The sequence below is a fragment of the Aulonocara sp. 'chitande type north' Nkhata Bay genome, linkage group LG19, assembly GCF_057382095.1.
Source record: "Aulonocara sp. 'chitande type north' Nkhata Bay isolate Kocher_YH1m ecotype deep benthic linkage group LG19, A_spYH_male_GT1.1, whole genome shotgun sequence".
In the NCBI taxonomy this organism is placed as follows: Eukaryota; Metazoa; Chordata; class Actinopteri; order Cichliformes; family Cichlidae; genus Aulonocara; species Aulonocara sp. 'chitande type north' Nkhata Bay.
This window is the reverse complement of record NC_141362.1, coordinates 20,257,463-20,274,381: the sequence shown is the minus strand read 5'-3', so window position 1 is coordinate 20,274,381 and position 16,919 is coordinate 20,257,463. Positions and strand designations below refer to the sequence as shown.

Below are 16,919 nucleotides of genomic sequence, written 5' to 3'. Positions count from 1 at the left end.
ACTGCGCCACTTGCTATTCTGAGCTAAATGTCTCTTGGCTTTATCATCAGATATAGTGCTCGGGCATGCATCTTTTAACTCCTGGTATGAAAGCCTGGTTTTTCTCAAGATGTCAAACTATTCCTTTGATATAGCTGATGCTTTTAACTGCATACATCTCAGCAAAAATGTTGAATGTAATTAAATTCACTGCGATGGATTTTTTTCTGTAAAGCACATTTCATTTGACGGAAACATGAAAAAAGAAAACATCAGCACGGTCCTCTAATATAATGTGAAGATTGTATTGAATATGATCAAAACGGGGCCCACTTCTTATGCTCTCAATCTCTTTCACTGGATTCTTCAAGGAACAGATTCAGCAGATGAAGGCTGATTAGAGCAACACAAAGTGAATCAGAAACGAAGTCAGTCTGCATCTTCTCCTGCTTCATGCAAAGTTTGTCACTGGTTGCTAGGTCCCCTGTTCACCCAGCTCGGGTTGGTTAATGAGTACAGCGGCTCTGAGGCTATTTTTATTTCCACTTGCTTTCCCCCTTGTTGAACCGACTGTGTTACTCCAGGGGAACCCTCCTTCTCAGGGTCCTTCTCACTTTTAACTAGGCATGGGAGGTATTTTGGACCGAATGGATGCTTAGAGATGTGGTTGGAAGTATAAAGAAAAGCGGAGGCAGATTTCAAATGATTCATTTTCTTATTGTGAATGACAGTTTTCATTGCAGCGAGATAGGCAGCAGAGCCTGTTATTGAAGGTTATTCAGTGTGGGAGGATTACTTGTTAATGTTGAGACTGCTAATGTTGTATAAGGGTCTTACTCGCCACTACAGTTGTATCTTTTCTGTCAGATCCTGACAATCAATAGAGAACTAATCAAGACAAGAAACTCTAGATCTAAAGGCTATTTATGTTCAAGATATATGATCGCTTTTTCTATTAAGAGTTTAATTCAGAGATTCCCAAAAAGGGCTGTATCTCAAGGGGTACTTCTGCAGTAGTCTGGAGGTAATCTACAACAAAAGCCAGAATTACCATTTAAGAATTGATTGGAACTGAATAAGTTTGAGTAAAAAGTAATGGCTAGGCAGTAGAAAAAGACACTCAGAAGATTATAATTATAATTATATCAGTGTAAGTAATGAAAAAAATGGTTGTCATAGCTCGTTAAAAGTATGGCTGAACAACTGACATTGTAAGCTATGAACAACCTGTTGAAACCATTTGCTAGTATGGGGGGAAAATGGAATCAGGGTTAGTGTAATAGATGAACAAGCCCTTCAACAGACTGGGGAGATGTCCAGGGTGCATCTCCCCCCTGGCTTTATGGCAGTTGGAAGAGGCTCCAGCCACCCCGCGACCGTAAACCGGATAAGCAAAAGAAAATAGATGGATAATAGATAAACATTTTAAATAGCTAGTTAATATGTATAAAAGTTTGTAGTGGTCGCAGGGACAGAGAAACTAGAAAAGGCAAGTACAACAGGCAAGCCAACTCAGACTGCAAGGAAGAAAGTGCTATTCATACACAGAGAGGGCTAATTAGGAAGGAGACACAGGAGAACATAATCAAGACAAAGAGACAGGAAGTAAAACTCATATTAATGCTCAAGAGACACACCCTATTTGTCTAAAACAGGAAATAATGGAGTCAATAAACACGCACTGAATATGACATGAGGAACACCGCGGAAACTAGGAAAAATAAACCAAATCACAACCGAAAAACTCAAATAACAAAGTCTATTAATACTAAAAGAAAACTAAAAGACTCAAGTGCAATTATATACAGTAAATGAACCAACCAAGAGTAGAGACACAAAAAGAAATCGATCTTGGACTAAAATGTAATTTAAAGAAAAAAAACTCAAACATGAGCCAAAACTAAAAGCAAAAGAACTATGAACCCTAACAGAACCAACAAAACACAAAGAACTCCAGAAACCTCAAAAACCCTGAGGTATGACTAAAGCTTCGATACAACAATACGCTACAGACCCTCAGCCAGTAATACCTGAGAGCATCAAACCATAATGAAGACACAGAAAAAGAAATTCCTGACTCACAACCCTTGTTCTGAGATCCAAGACCATGACAGTTATAGCGCTATAAAAGTGATGAAAATAGTCTTATACTCAAGCTATAACTATGAAACTTAGGCAGTAGTTTTGCTTGAAAATTGTTGAAGGTAGTTGCTTATTATTATTATTCTGAATGCGTGACTGGTTTTCCCGGGTAAACATGTTTGGGTTTTTGTCTGTCGTGTGGACTTCTGCAAAAACAAGAGAAAATAATTGAGATCAGTCAGTAAAGAAAATGCATTTCAAATCTGTTATTTTGACCTATGCATGTATGCATGGGTCGCTTACTGCTGTATTTGCTTCAGTTCTAATAGTAAACGCTAACAGATTCTCACTGACAGCTGATTTTCAGTGGATGTGGCACTTGTCACTTCCTCTTATTGTCACTCCACTGTGCAGCATATCCTCACACACACACCTTAATGTTTAATGTTTCTAATAACAAACTATTTTTCTGTGTGTTCTTTTATATTTGACCCTCATTTAATGATTGTCATACACACCCCTTTTGTCGGTCTACAAATGTTATCCTGTGTCCTGGAAGGGGACAGTTTCAAAGACTGCAGCCACAGTAGCTCACAGACACAAGTGCTGCAGTGGCCTAATAACTACAGCAGATACAAATAGAAAATGGTAGAAGAAGCTTTACCTCCTCAGCAGCTAACAACACAGAGAAACAGTAACTGCTGAAGTAACTACAGAACAGTTATTGCATCTTAAGGCATCTGTGGTTTAGCAGGTAGAGCAGTCATACACCACCCGGAAGGTTAGAGGTTTGATCCCCAGCTCCTTGGGCAAGATAGAGAGTTTCCCGCGATGCATCCATCAGAGTGTGAGTGTGTGGATGTTAGGTTAAAAAAGCAGTTGTATGAATAGGTGAATGAGGTTTGTAGTTTCCAGTGCATTTCCCATGTAAAATGTGTCTTTAGTGTGTTTTTATGAGGTAGTATTTGTGACTCCAGTATGTGCTCATTTATTTAATAAGCACCTGTTCCACTGCAAACACGTTTCTCAGTGTTTCCTACTATGAAGAAATCAAACGTGCTATCAAAACTGCTGTTTGTTTTAGCACTATCACTGTCTTACATTTTCATCATCCCTCGGTTTCCTGTTGTTTTACCATCACTGTGGAGCTTCTGTGACAAAGTGCTTGATCACCCTACCAGCCACATGAGAGGACACAGTTTGTATCCGCTGTGCAGAGACTGTGGCCCACTTAACGCAGCAGACTCTGCCTTCCTCTACCGCTGTCCTGCACTGTGTTTTCTGGCTCTCAATCCACCATCTCTCACTCTCTTTTTCTGTCTCTCAATTAATTTCTCTCATCAAGATGCTAAATTTGCTCCACTGCCGTCCCACCACAAGCTGCTGCAGCCCCTTCATTCTCGGTTAAATTCAGACGAATGAATCTTCCCTGCGCTGATTATCCGGAGATCATCTGGCAGAGCACTATTGCCGGCGGCAGTTTTTATATCTTATTGGGAAGCTGATTTAAAGCAGATTTCAGGGAGGATGGCTAGAATGCTGAGAGAAGCTGTTAGGGAGCATCGAATCTGAGAGAGAAAAGAGGAGGATGACAATAAGGGAAGGATGTAATGAAAGCTGGCAGCACTTCTTTTGCACCTTGAAGAGAGATATTCTTTATACACTGAATTTAAAACATTTCACATGCAGACAAGGGACGGTGAAGTGATTGTTAAGCAGGCAGCGACAGCAGTAAGAAGCCTTTTCCTGGAGCTCTGCCAGGCCACTGCGGGGCTATGGATGTTCCAGTTTGCCACAGCAGGGATGGTTTGGCCTTCAGCCACAGAAATGTAAACCGAACTGTCAGAGGTGAAATGAAATCTTCTCTCACCAGAGAGAGAAACGTTGATTCATTCCAGAGAGTTGTTTGAAAATGATTCAGTGTGTCCTAGTAAATATTAATTCACCAGGCAAGCGGTCAAGCCTGCTTTTTGTTGTCATTTGTATGAATGTCAGAGGTGGAGCCGAATTTTTAAATCTGGTTCATTTAAGTTCACGCCGCCTCAGTAGGAATGGACTAAGGCTTTGTAAGTGCTCGCTCATTTCTAAAGCCCAGCAAAAGGATGAAACGCTGCAGATATTTTTACTAGAATCTGTAATGTCACCTGAGCAGGGCTGACCGATCTCGAGATTTTGCTTAAAAACACAAATCCAAAGATTTTTAGGAGTATCCAGTGAATCGTTGAATAGTTTTTAGAGTAAGCCAAACTAAGGGCATTTTATTTTACTATAATGATGTATGTTCCCTAAAGATGCTTTAATCAATCTGGATAAAACTTGCTATATAAACTGCCTAGGGTACCAGGATTATCAGTATAAAGCTTTTAGGAATTATTATCTTCAGTGATGCTGTTTGTAAAATTGCTAAATGAATTTCCGTGCAGTGCAGTCCATATCTGTAAATAAGTGTTTATCAAACAGTGATGCTGCCAAAAGTGCCTGTAATCGATTACTTTGTATTAATGAATATATAGCTTGCAGAGAAGAACAATAAATACACCTTTTTATTATTATGAACAGCATTTTTTTGACATTTCACTGGCAAAAAGAGTTACATACCGTGATGTAATGGAGATCAAAAGAATAACAGGACAAATTAACATACATGTCTGTGTTTTCATGGATGAGCCAAATATATTATCCACATGGAAGACAAACTCTATTTAAGACATTATAGGCCATTTTAATAAAAATATAAATATACAAAATGAATAACCAATAATTTCAGCGTTTACAAAAGCAGGAGAAAAAACTTGTATCTTGATCCTGTATGCATCATTATAGCCCAACTGAAACGTTTTCATGTCATTTTAACATAATTTATGGACTGGCATATTTGCTTGTCACATATTAAAGATTCCTGATGAAATGGCCCAAATATTTCACTTTAGTCAGTGCATTTAAAAATTAGATTTTCCAAACAAAATGGGAAAATTTTGCTTCCGATTCTTTTTAGTTGATACGGAGCCCTACGGAGCCCCGCAGGGGACATGGGAGAAAAAAAATTAGGACGGACTTTTGCGAGATCTCGCAAAAACAAACTCGGGATCTTGCAAAACAAACTCGGGATCTCGCAAAAGTTTTAGCCGCATTCTTCGGAGGCCGCCAGCTCGAAGCCGACCGGGAGGTCAAGGCACGATGTGCCGGGAAAGCGGTGTTCCTCCCGGCTGTAGTAGGTCTCGACCTCCCGTTAGCTTCGAGATGGTGGGTGTCAGATCTCCGAAAACGTCGGAGCACTTTTGCAAATATGTGATGTCTTGTAAACCGAGCAGATATCTGACGTTTACACAACTACATTCACGCCTCAAAATATCTTAAAAGTTTATTTTGTGACCCAGAAAGAGTAATATTACAACTAAGTAGCTGCCGCCATTGTTGGAATTCAACTTTTGCGAGATCTCGCAAAAGTCCGTCTTAATATTTTTTTCTCCCATGTCCCCTGCAGGGCTCCGTAAGTTGATGTGATCGTTGCTACACTCTTTTCAGAGTTGAATTTCATATCATACTGCAAAGCATAGTTTGAGCAGACTCTAAGCAGCTGCTGCAAGCCAGCTCTATAAGGAACAAAGCAACTAAATCATCAGCATACAAATTATTAATAAGGCTCTCCCCCATCATGTATCCTGTATTCTGCTTGTTTAGTGTTTTAGAAAGATCATCCATATAAATTTGACGAGGAAAGGTTGTACTTCTTCCCCACTGGACATGCATAGTTTGATATGAATACTAATAATGCAAGATCCTTATCAGATATGAGGGGGCTTAGTAAATAGTTAACTATGATTAACACGGTCAAAACCTTTGGTCCATCGAAGAAGCACATAAATGCACCACATATACACAGCATATATGCACAAATTAGTGCTTTATTTTTTAAAGCAAATTAATTGTCAATAGTTGTTTTATATTCTCAAAGCCTATCCCCAAAAGATTCTTTCTAATATTTTTGACAGTATGCTACCCAGATAAATTGGGCTGTAGTTTTCTAAGGTGGATATTTGACCAGTTTTGTCCTTGACTAAAGGCACCAATAGAACAGTTAACATGGAGTCAGGTAGGCTGCCATGCAATAACTATCCAGAAAAGTGAGTATGTGAGTAAAAGTGAGATTTGAGTCTGCTGGCAAACTCCTATTCCATCAGGACCACATACTTTGTTTTTGTTCACTGTTGCTGCAAATTTATGCACAAGACTCATGTGTGTGAGTTTCAGTGAAGGAGGGTTAGAAAGTTTGAACCTCTAAATCCGCCCCTTTTGGCTACATCTTCTCACGGTGGCTTTGATTGCACAATCTCTAAATGCTTCATGACATTACTGGGCTTCTGAGACTGTTGCATCAGATGTGTTTCATGTGCGTTCACAATAAGACCCAAATCCGGCACACCAGGGACACAGGTGGGAGGTTGCAAAATATAACCAACTTAAATGAGCTCTCGAAATTAAGGAATAAAGAATTGAAGTCGCTGCAGGGGAGAAAATATGCAACAAAAATCCAGACTGGAAGATAAATGAACGCAGTGAAGTGCCAAGCCTACAGGAGGTGTGCAAGGTCAGGCAGGCATATTTATAAAGAGAGGGAAAGGCACAAGAAAAACAAACGTAACTGAAAACATGTGCAAACAATCAGGCAATCACATGGTGGTGGGAAAAAGCCCAAGACAGGAGGAAATGTGTAGCACATAGACAAATAGTGATATTCATTAATATACACTAAAGACCTAAAACAATACCAGACCATAAAAATTATTTCCATGTGTCTCAACTCTCAGTTAAAATTTGAAAATTACAAAAGAAAGAATTATCATGCCCTGTTTGGGATTTACTCTTCACTGTCTGTCTCCATGATCCCATTCAGAGGGCATCCGTTAAGTCATCTCTCATGTTCTGAATGGATTATCATCCTAAAATGGTGCAGTGTTTAAAACAACCACATACAGTTGGCTTCTTCTGAAATGGTTCCTTAAATAATCACAGTAAAATAAAAACTGATTATATCAGCAAGAGGCAATTTAATTCGCATATAATGAGGTGTAATTCCATTGCAGTCACTGTGCACCTATGGTACAGTATTGCGTATCGGCGTGCACTGACTGCAGTCATCAGTAAATCATCTTCTGTTGGTCGGCAAACGGCTTCAGGAAGGATCTTCCTCTCCATTCAGCCTTGGAGCTGTGGCGGTGAAGTTTCTGTTTCCTAGCAACCCCCTGTCCAGCACTTGTGTTTATTTCACACTGTTGCAAAGAAGCTGCGGACATCAGTCTCGGTAAGAAAGAGGGAATCTCTAGACGACATGTTACTCTGGAAGGGTTTCTGTTCCTGTCCCCTCGATTAGGATTAATGGAGCTAATCCAAATTATATTTTTTGTTAAATCAAACGACTAATACAGGGCAGAAAATCTGAAAACTCTGAATGCATCTCAGAGCCGTGTCATCACTCATAAAGATATTTTAGGGTAACTTTTTCCTCATCCCTGTCTGTGATGTAACTACTGATGACTGTTCAGGCTGCCCGGGTGTGAAAACACAGTGTCACTTTCCTTCCGTTAACGTCAGTTACAGGATCATTTGCTAGTGTCCCGTCAGCCTCTTCTTCCTCCCTCAATCTGTGTCTCAAGAGAAAAAGAGTTACTCAATCAATAACTCTGACGATCCTGCTCCTAATCTTTTGTCTGAACTTCTGGCTTTTTCTCCCCTCTTTCCTTGTTTTCTTTAGGTCTGTCTACATCCATCCTTCTTCTCATTACTTGTCTTTCTTCTAGGGATGACGATTAGCTTGTGATTATGAACTGTAAGTGTATTATACATGTTTTCTCTTCTGTTCTCCCTGTTTTTCCAGGTGGTGCGGGATCAAATCTCCCACTGTACGGTAAAGTTGCGTCAGACCACAGGCCTGATGGAGTACTGTTTGGAAGTCATCAAGGAAAATGACCCCAGTGGTTTCCTGCAGGTAAGATGGCCACAAGACGTCCTTTTTACTTTTACAAGCTACAGCTGAAACAATGAAGTAGAACTGGACGAAAGATTTCTTAAAACAAGGTGGTACAACACCTCCAGCTGACATCAAAAAGTAACTTCTCCGGCTATTACTGGAATTAAACTGTTGGAAAACTGATCCATAATTTCATTAGAAAGACGTAAATGATGGTTTGCCAAAGAAACCAAATATTTCCAAGCTCTGCTTTTTAGGGGAACAATTTTGCCTTATTAAAATCAAACCTTGCTTGACATCTGTTTAAAGGCAAAAAAAACTTTATGTTTCTTTCTAAAGCTGCCTCTAACTGACGTTTTTGTTCTGATGAGGTGATGAGCAAATGCTGTGTCACACTTGTGACACCAGTCAAGCATTACATGTTTGGTGACCTTTTTAAATTGATATCTTAATTATTCAGCAAGTGATTTTAACACCATTCAAAATTCTTCATTAGATCATGAATGACAAACTCATTTTACGTCGTGGGCCACGTCTTTGATCTTAAGCGGGTCGAACCAGAGAAACTCCCCTTTCTGTCAGTGTAAAGACATTTAACTATGCATTTAATCCGAAATTCAAAATGCTGATGATAAAGAGAATGAAATAAAAGAAAGAATAAACGTTTCTGTCACTTAGATGTTTATCTATTATTTAATTACTTTAATGTAGTATGAATAGCAAAGGCGAAGATCTTTATCAGGAGGAAAACCTGTAAACCTTTTCATAAGGTTTTCATCTATGGCTCCCTTCGTATGTTCCAAAGCCAGATTGGGGCCAAATTAGAGCCTTTGCCAGGTTGATTCTGGCCCCTGGGCCCTATGTTTGACACCCCTGAATTAGGAGACATATGGGAGAAAACATAGTTTACCTATTATAACTTTTTTTTTTCTTTAAATTTTAATGAGAAACTATCCAAGTTTGAAAACATTTTTTGGAATACAACTAGAAACCTTTTAGACACTTGGTGGAAAAGAAAAATCCCATTATTGCATTTATGGATCATTGCATCTTTATCTGCATTTCTTCATCTGAATGGAGGCTGAAATGTTCTGGCAGGCTTATTATTAATGAGAGATTTAGCGGTAGATTAATCTGTACTGTGTGTCTCACAGATCTCTGATGCTTTGATTCGGAGAGTCCACATGACAGAGAGTCAGTGGGGAAAGGGGACCCTAACCCCCAGGATGACCAGTGACTTTGACCTCACTCTGGACAGTGGACCTCTCCTGCAAACAATCCACCAGCTGGACTTTGTACAGATGAAAGGTACACAGACAGAGAGCCTGATATTTTTTTAAGAACCACTGTTTGCTCTACTTAAATGTGCAAAATTCTATCTAAAACATTTACACGCTTACATTATAAGGCTCTCACTATGTGTCCTTTTATACATATAAAAGTTGTCTTTGCTGTAATGCAGCGTTATATCCACTTGGGGAGTGAGTGTGTGTCTCTTCATACCTCTGTGGGCTGTAATCTGGCCTCGTTTGTCCCCTTCTTAGTCCCAGCTGCTCCCATGCTCCAGCTGGAGGAATGCTGCACTCAGAACAACAGCGCCACATTGTCATGGAAACAGCCACCACTCTCCACCATCACCGTGGAAGGATACATCCTAGAGCTGGACGATGGAAATGGGGGGCCATTCAGGGTAGGTTTCCTAGTGCAGGTACTGTTTTGTCCCTGCAGGCTGGAATTTATCTGTCTGCTTCAGCAGTATTTTTCTTTAAATGAGAACTTTTGTGATATTTACATTTAGATCCCAAAACAAAAAGTGAAAAACAAGACCAGCTAGAGTATAAATCACCTTTATGTGACATGCTTTCCTTCTGTCTGGGCAAAGACTCCATCATTTGATACCAGGGAGGACACCGGCTCAGCCAGGGGAATGTGGCAGCAGTATTTTGTAGCTGAAATCACTCAAGTTAATGTGTGACAGTCGTACAGAGCACGTCACGTGACGCAGCGTAACAAGGCCCTGAATGACACGGCGTCAGGAGGAAGCATTTGTACCACCGCTAGGATGATCCTGTAGGAAGCGTGATCCGGCATCAAAGCAGTCGCCATACTCTCACAGAGGTTTAGCATGTAATCCATCCTATAAGATACTCCCCACGCTTCTATTCACTGAAGCCCCTGCTTTGTTACGACAGCAACTTATACCTCCTGAGCCATTCCCTGGGTACAATGGCAAAGCATATCTGTGTCTGAATTCTAAACCTCCGTATAGTAGGCCTGTTGATTTTCGCAACAATCAATCTGGGAGGCTTCCTAAAAGTGATATTAACATTCCGGATGCAGCGCCAAGGCAAGAACCTTATTAGTAGCCTACTCGCGGAGTTGGAAACAAATGAGTCATGTTACTTGGTTTGCGGAATAAATGTGGTTTTATTTCAACATAGCCCTGAGGCTCACACTTTGTAAGCAGGCAAGAAAGCAATGTTTAATTAAAAACAGAAGAAGAAGAAGAGAGGGGAAAACAAAATCTTCTTCTTTAGTAGTATGAGTCTCCATTTAAAGAGAGCAAATTAAGAGAGATAAAAGTGCTCCTCATATCTTCCTCTATATATGATCTCCAATATGTAACCTAGGAAAAAAATGTGCGCTGCTTAATTAAAAACAAAAAAAAATCCTCAATAAAAGTCAGTAAAAATTTCCAACTTCAGTATTTCGTTCACCGAATTCCTTCTGTGATTTAGGTGTTGCATTTGTTTAAGCACTATATCACGATATTCCAAGCAAATGATATTTCCGATGATAGGTGATGAAGTTATTTGGGGCTGCCCCTTTATAAATATTTGTCATGAACCAGCTCGAGGTTCAGACAGTTAATGGCATTTAACAGAATATATATTTACTTAAATTAAACGGAAATATGGAGTGACTAAATCTTAAAAAGAAGAATAATTTAACCCAGAACCCAAGCGAAAAAAACAACAAATGTTGAATATGAACACAAACACATAAAGAGGTGATAAAGCAGTCAGAGTGGGGAGGGGTAATGATGGCCTGCTCTTGCTTGCAGACATGTCTGGGCTTGTGTTGTTGATATATCATTGATGTTGTTTAAAAGTTTATACCAATGTTAACATGGACAGTGTGATATGGCGCAGCCATTCTCTTTACTATTACAGCTTTTGGATAACGAGATCAGACCCAAAAAATGTTTCTCACAGTTCTTTTTTTCTGTTCTTGGCCCTGTATGATGTCATTGGGAGCATGTTTCCTAATATGGCTATCCTGGGCACAACACTCTAGCTGTGAGCAGAGAAGCCCCACCCACTTTCAAACCCTCTGTTTCAGATAGAGGCTGATGCCCAGATATAACATCAATAATGACTTTTTAAACTGTGAATCATGCAGAGCTGGGACATATGGAGTCGGAAATTAGTGTAATAGGTCTCCTTTAATAAAAAGAACACAAGCCAATAAAAAGCAGCCTGCAAATCCCCGAAGGCCAACCGCACACACACACACATACATAAACATCTCATCTTCGATATTCTAGTCTGCACTTTCTGTCAGCATCCTCTCATTACTCCAAAAAAAGAAGCACTATGTCCATTATATTCATTATAGCAGCTGGTGCAGCATAATTAAAGTATTTCGCACACCCCCGGCAGCAGTAACTAGAGCTTTTAACTCAAAAAATATTGGACTTTTTCATCCCTGCTGTGCAGAGATCCCTTGCAGATTCTGACTGTGAAGCTGTTGCTTTGCTCAGTGGTTTGTAAGGAGACTAGAAATGGATAGCAGCTATTTCTTAACGTATCCGGTTTTGTTTTGTTTTTCAAACTTATGAAAAGCAGACACTTACGTCCTAAATGCAGACTGTAAGCTAAAAGCAGCTGGTCGTAGTCGTTCACCCTTCAAGTTCTTTTCGTGTTCTGTAATTGTCTGTTTCTTAATTACAAGTGTGGAGTAACATGGTGAGCATTCGCATCCAATCTGCCAACTGATTCACAAACTGTATCTGCTAACTGCTAATTGGTAGAGAGCCATTGCCAAATTGTATTACAGCCTGGAGACTTTTTGTGTTAGCGTGTGATCGTCAACACAAACGCACCAAGACGAGAGTCGTGGCGAATGTTTTGCAGCATCTGTGATGATTTGGTTTGGGGTTTGTGTGTGTGTGTGTGTGTGTGTGTGTGTGTGTGTGTGTGTGTGTGTGTGTGTGTGTGTGTGTGTGTGTGTGTTTAAATATTAATTTGCCATCTGGTCTGTGCGTCTCTATAATATAAACTAAAATCCTTGTATTGCTGTACCTGCATCTGATGCAGCACTATGCCAAAAAATTCTGAGGGAAGTTTTCTCTTCCTCCTTTATTCTCTGATTCACTGAGTCACACCTACGCAGCTCCACGCTGAGCCTGGCGAGTTGTGTCCCCATGTCTATTTATACTCAAGTGTGGGCTGCCGTGCCCACGTTCAGTTGTACAAGCTCGCATTCTCTCTTATTACCCTCTCCACCAAATTCAAATGGGACACTCCTCCAGAAGAAATGGACTCTCTTTGGTGTCATAGTTACGCACTTGATGCATCTGCCAGCATAACAGGAAGCACTGTGTGTCTTTACAGGAAGTGTACGTGGGGACGGAGACCATCTGCACAGTGGACGGGCTCCACTTCAACAGCACGTACAAGTCCAGGGTGAAGGCCTTCAATGCCAGCGGAGTCGGCCAGTACAGCAAGACACTGATCATGCAGACCTCTGAGAGTACGTTGAGCCTCATCTCCTTCTTCCTCTTGTTTTCACTGTAAATTTAAATCACTGTGAATCTAGAAAGAGCAAAGACTCAAGTATGAATTGGTGTTTTGTTTTTTTAAGAGCGCTACCTCACTGACAGTTTTGAGCAAAAAGAGAATCAAAATTCAGCCATCGTTTATTTTATATTTGCTACTGAGCAAGCAAGCTTTCAGAACACTGTGCTTTTTAAAATAGAGCTACATGTTGGGTTGCTCAGGCCAGCGCTGATATTAGTTAATTATCAGTGGCAGTGTATTGTATAGGTCAGACGAGAAATAACGAGAAATTGCAACGTCTCCATTTAAACAGTGAGAACAGAGAACATTGGCAATTAGGTTTTTATCATACACAATAAATAAAGATGGTCAAACCATCAGCACGTCCTTGCACAGTGGGACACTGCAGCGCTGCCATATTTTATTGGTGATTTTAATTTCCAACCAGGTTGGGTGCACCACTGGTCGAGCAGCCTCTGGCTACAAATGCTCAGATACTCAGATACTTTTGCTTCACTTCCATTAAGATTTCGCCGTTTCCCTTTTATTTTTAGTCTGCCATTACCACACTGTAAAATGTCCTGCTCAGTTTGTAGATTGATCTTTAAAATAAACACCAAGATTGCTTGCTAGGCAAAATATCATTATCAAATCAATGTCATAAATATCCATGTTGCAGGTAACGGGCTCGTATGCTGCCAGCTCAAAACAAGCTATACCAGCAGGTGGCAAGAGCAAAGAAACAAAGCGAGGAAAGCAAATGGAGCTGGGCAGGCGTGCAAAGGTGTATGTAAGGCAGTAACAGGCAGGAGCCAAAAGCCAGTCGGTATATCTACAAGGGGAGCTAATTAGGGGCATAATGAGCAGATGTGTGTTGGCAGTTAAAGAGGTGAGAAGCACGGCTGACAGAAAGAATACTGCTGATGTTCTTAATGATATAAGAACTGGTAGCTCCCATGACAAGTGGGGGAAATGAATGAGAGGAGGTTTATATTACAGCATTATAACATTTTTTTAAAAGGCACACAGTTAGCTTTTTTATCCCAAGATGGAAAGCTGGAAATTATGATGCTCTACAAACCACCAAGATTTATTCTTAGAGGCAAATATTTTCAGCATTTTTAACACCCACGTGTTTGTCTTCATGTTTTTGTTCCTCAGGTGCAGCTGACATCTTCCCAAATATGCCGACACTTTTCTTGCATGATCTTATCCTGTTGGCTGTATTTCCATTGATATTATTATAAGCTGAAATGTTACAGTGAATTATTTTCAAAGTGTTTTATAGGAACATAAAAAAGGGTAGTTACCACTGTGGTTGTAGTTAATGTAACGTCATGCAATGAAGAAGATCTGCGTGCTGGCAAACAGCTGGCAGGTGTTTCTAACAACATTTGTAATATAATCTAATGGCTTACTTACTTTTTTTTTACTGATTATCACAGTTCAGTTACATTTCTTTCTACATTTGGGAGTTTACACCAGAGAAATCTTGATTTAACTCCAGAGAATCTAAAGAAATCATAACCTGCTGCTGCTTGGTTAAACCCTTATATTTTCATTATTATGCTGTATTTACATCATATTATATATTAAGTCTGCAGAGAAAATCTTCTTTCTTTGATGTTCTTCAGACTGACACAAGGCTTTTTGAGTTAGTTAGTTTCATAGGGATTTGAAAGATCCGGAAAAAAGCCTCTGTTGTTTTATATTTCACGCAGTACAATAAATGATCACATTAATTAAAGGCTTCCAAAACACAAGATTTTCATCCAGTGGGCAGCAGCAGGATGTGAATTCTGTTCGAAGGTGTGTTTTGCGCCTTTTAGCCCAAGGGCCTCGAGGAGCAGCTGGATTGTGTATAATCCACCCATGTACCGGCTTTCCCATTAGTTAAATGGTAATCTGCATAGATGGGGAAGCTTGTCATCCATCAGTGGACCTGAAAGGCCCAGACAGCCTCCCTACCTGACACAGAAAGCACTCAGCAGCTGTTGGAGGCGTACAAAGTGATCTAACCACGCAGACGTTTTCAGTGTTGTTGCACCCTTCTTCCAGATCAGATTGTCCTTTTCTTATTTTTCTTATTCAGAACAATTGCTTTGTTTTCATTGTTCCTTCGTTGTTCCTTCTAAGTCTGCAGTGGTTTGTTTCTAGGAGCTCTTTTGTTTTCATTTTGGGGCTCTCCTCTGGTCTTATGTCCAATGAGCTGAACCAGGATCCCTGATCAAATCTGCTTTTTACCCTCTCCACCGCCCTTCCCACCCCTCTGCTTCACTGCTTCGCTTTGCTCTCCTCCTCTTCCTCTTTTCTTTTCCTTTTTTTCTTCTTCACTCCCCCCACCATTTCACATTTTAGCTGGACTCCCTCCATGTGATATTCAGTCTATAGGCACAGGTATGGATGACTCTCCTTGCACACTGTTTCTGCTCTGATCCCCTTCAGGCCATTGCTTGTTTCATCAATGAGGTCTTCACACTCAACCCAGCAGGTGGGCAGTTTGCTCCTCTGTGGGCTGCACTTATTAAACGTGCAATACAAGCCTACAATAAATGTCTTTGCTTTATTTCCTTCGGGAAATAAAGCAGTGTAATGGAACGTCGCTGCACATGGTGACACCAGTAAAAGCAGGTCCACTGGAGCCCAGCAAAAGCCCGCCTGTTTACCTTCCTGCATAGAGATCTGTTACTGTGTCTTTCAGCTGTGAGTCAAGCAGTATTGCAAAATTATCATTAGCATGTGGTTTAAGAAGTTTAAAAGCAATGTGTTGTAATAGAGAAAAGGAGCAGTTCACCTAAAGACAATACAAATTTAACTTATGTAGACCAACACAGCAGAGTCTGCTCTGATAGTGGAGGTTATCAGATGGCTCAAGCAAGCTTGAGTTCACAGTCTAAATGAACATCCACACAGAGTCTTTTACCTTTCACCTTTCACGTTTCTTTTCTTGTTTGGGTGAACTGACCTCTTACTATAATAACTATTAGAAGTTTCTAGTTATGTATTTTAAAGTTAAGTTTTATTTTATTAACAATTTCCTTACCCATAATTATCAAACTAATCTGCTTTTCCGTGCAGGAACCGGTTAAGATTTGCAGACTGTTTGACACAAGTTTGATTATCTAAAAGTGGTTAAGCTTATTAAGTTATAGATTAAGTTATGTAGTATAAGTATATAGTTTAGGTATTATTATTCGTGTTTGATCATAACAATGATAGTAAGTCTTCTTCTTGTCTTTCATGTTATTACTGTTCCCTCCATTCAGATATTTTTACAGTGTAACTTCACCTCATCTAACCTTTACCTTCTGGTTTTATGTGGTGTTTGTAAAATCATGATCATTGCCTCTCATCTCGCAGTCACTGATATTATTAACACTAAAAACCTAATGGTACGCATTTCCCTTTGTGCAGTAGCTTGGTTCACCTTTGACCCGGCGTCCGCTCACCCTGACATCATCTTCTCCAACGACAACCTGACGGTGACGTGCAACAGCTATGATGACCGAGTGGTCTTGGGGAACACTGCTTTCTCTCGAGGTGTTCATTACTGGGAAATGACCGTTGACCGCTATGACAACCACCCTGACCCAGCCTTCGGCATCGCTCGGAGTGACGTCCTGAAGGATGTGATGCTAGGGAAGGATGACAAAGCCTGGGCCATGTATGTGGACAATAACCGCTCCTGGTTCATGCACAACAACTCGCACACCAATAGGTAATAAAGAAAGTGACAAGTGATTGTCCATGTACTAATGCAGATGTAATTTCTTCGATCACAAATGGAAGTCTTCTGCTTTTACATGTACAGTATAATAGTGTTTAGAAAAGGGACACCAGTTTTACTTATTAAGCTTGTTGCAGAGGCCTGGGTTTAAATCTGCCCCAAGCTTCCCTGTCAATTCTCAACTGTCCTGTCATAACACAGGATAAAAGGCCACTAAGTAAAATAAAGTTTACTTCTAGCATAAGATTACTGTAGGTGCAGGAAAATGCTTCACTTAAAAAAAGATTCCCTTTTGCAAGATGCTGGAAACATTGTCCAGAGATTCTGGACAATATTGGCATGATAGCGTCACACTGTGTCTGCAGATTTGTCTTAAAGATGA

General features: G+C 40.2%; 1 protein-coding gene across 6 annotated transcripts in view; it reads left to right on the top strand.

Moving 5' to 3' along the window:
• Positions 1–16,919, top strand: part of trim9 (tripartite motif containing 9) — a 43,361-nt gene that overhangs the window by 20,569 nt on the left and 5,873 nt on the right. Inside the window, exons 4-9 of one of the 6 annotated variants that reach the window (XM_086274610.1) lie at positions 7,937–8,047; positions 9,184–9,337; positions 9,574–9,719; positions 12,646–12,784; positions 15,169–15,207; positions 16,225–16,474. In XM_086274610.1, the coding sequence (XP_086130736.1) occupies positions 7,937–8,047; positions 9,184–9,337; positions 9,574–9,719; positions 12,646–12,784; positions 15,169–15,207; positions 16,225–16,474 (839 nt within the window). Of the gene's footprint in view, positions 1–7,936; positions 8,048–9,183; positions 9,338–9,573; positions 9,720–12,645; positions 12,785–13,489; positions 15,149–15,168; positions 15,208–16,224; positions 16,529–16,919 lie in introns of those variants that run through there. The other 5 variants (XM_086274608.1, XM_086274613.1, XM_086274611.1 and 2 more) reach the window with 5 other exon arrangements.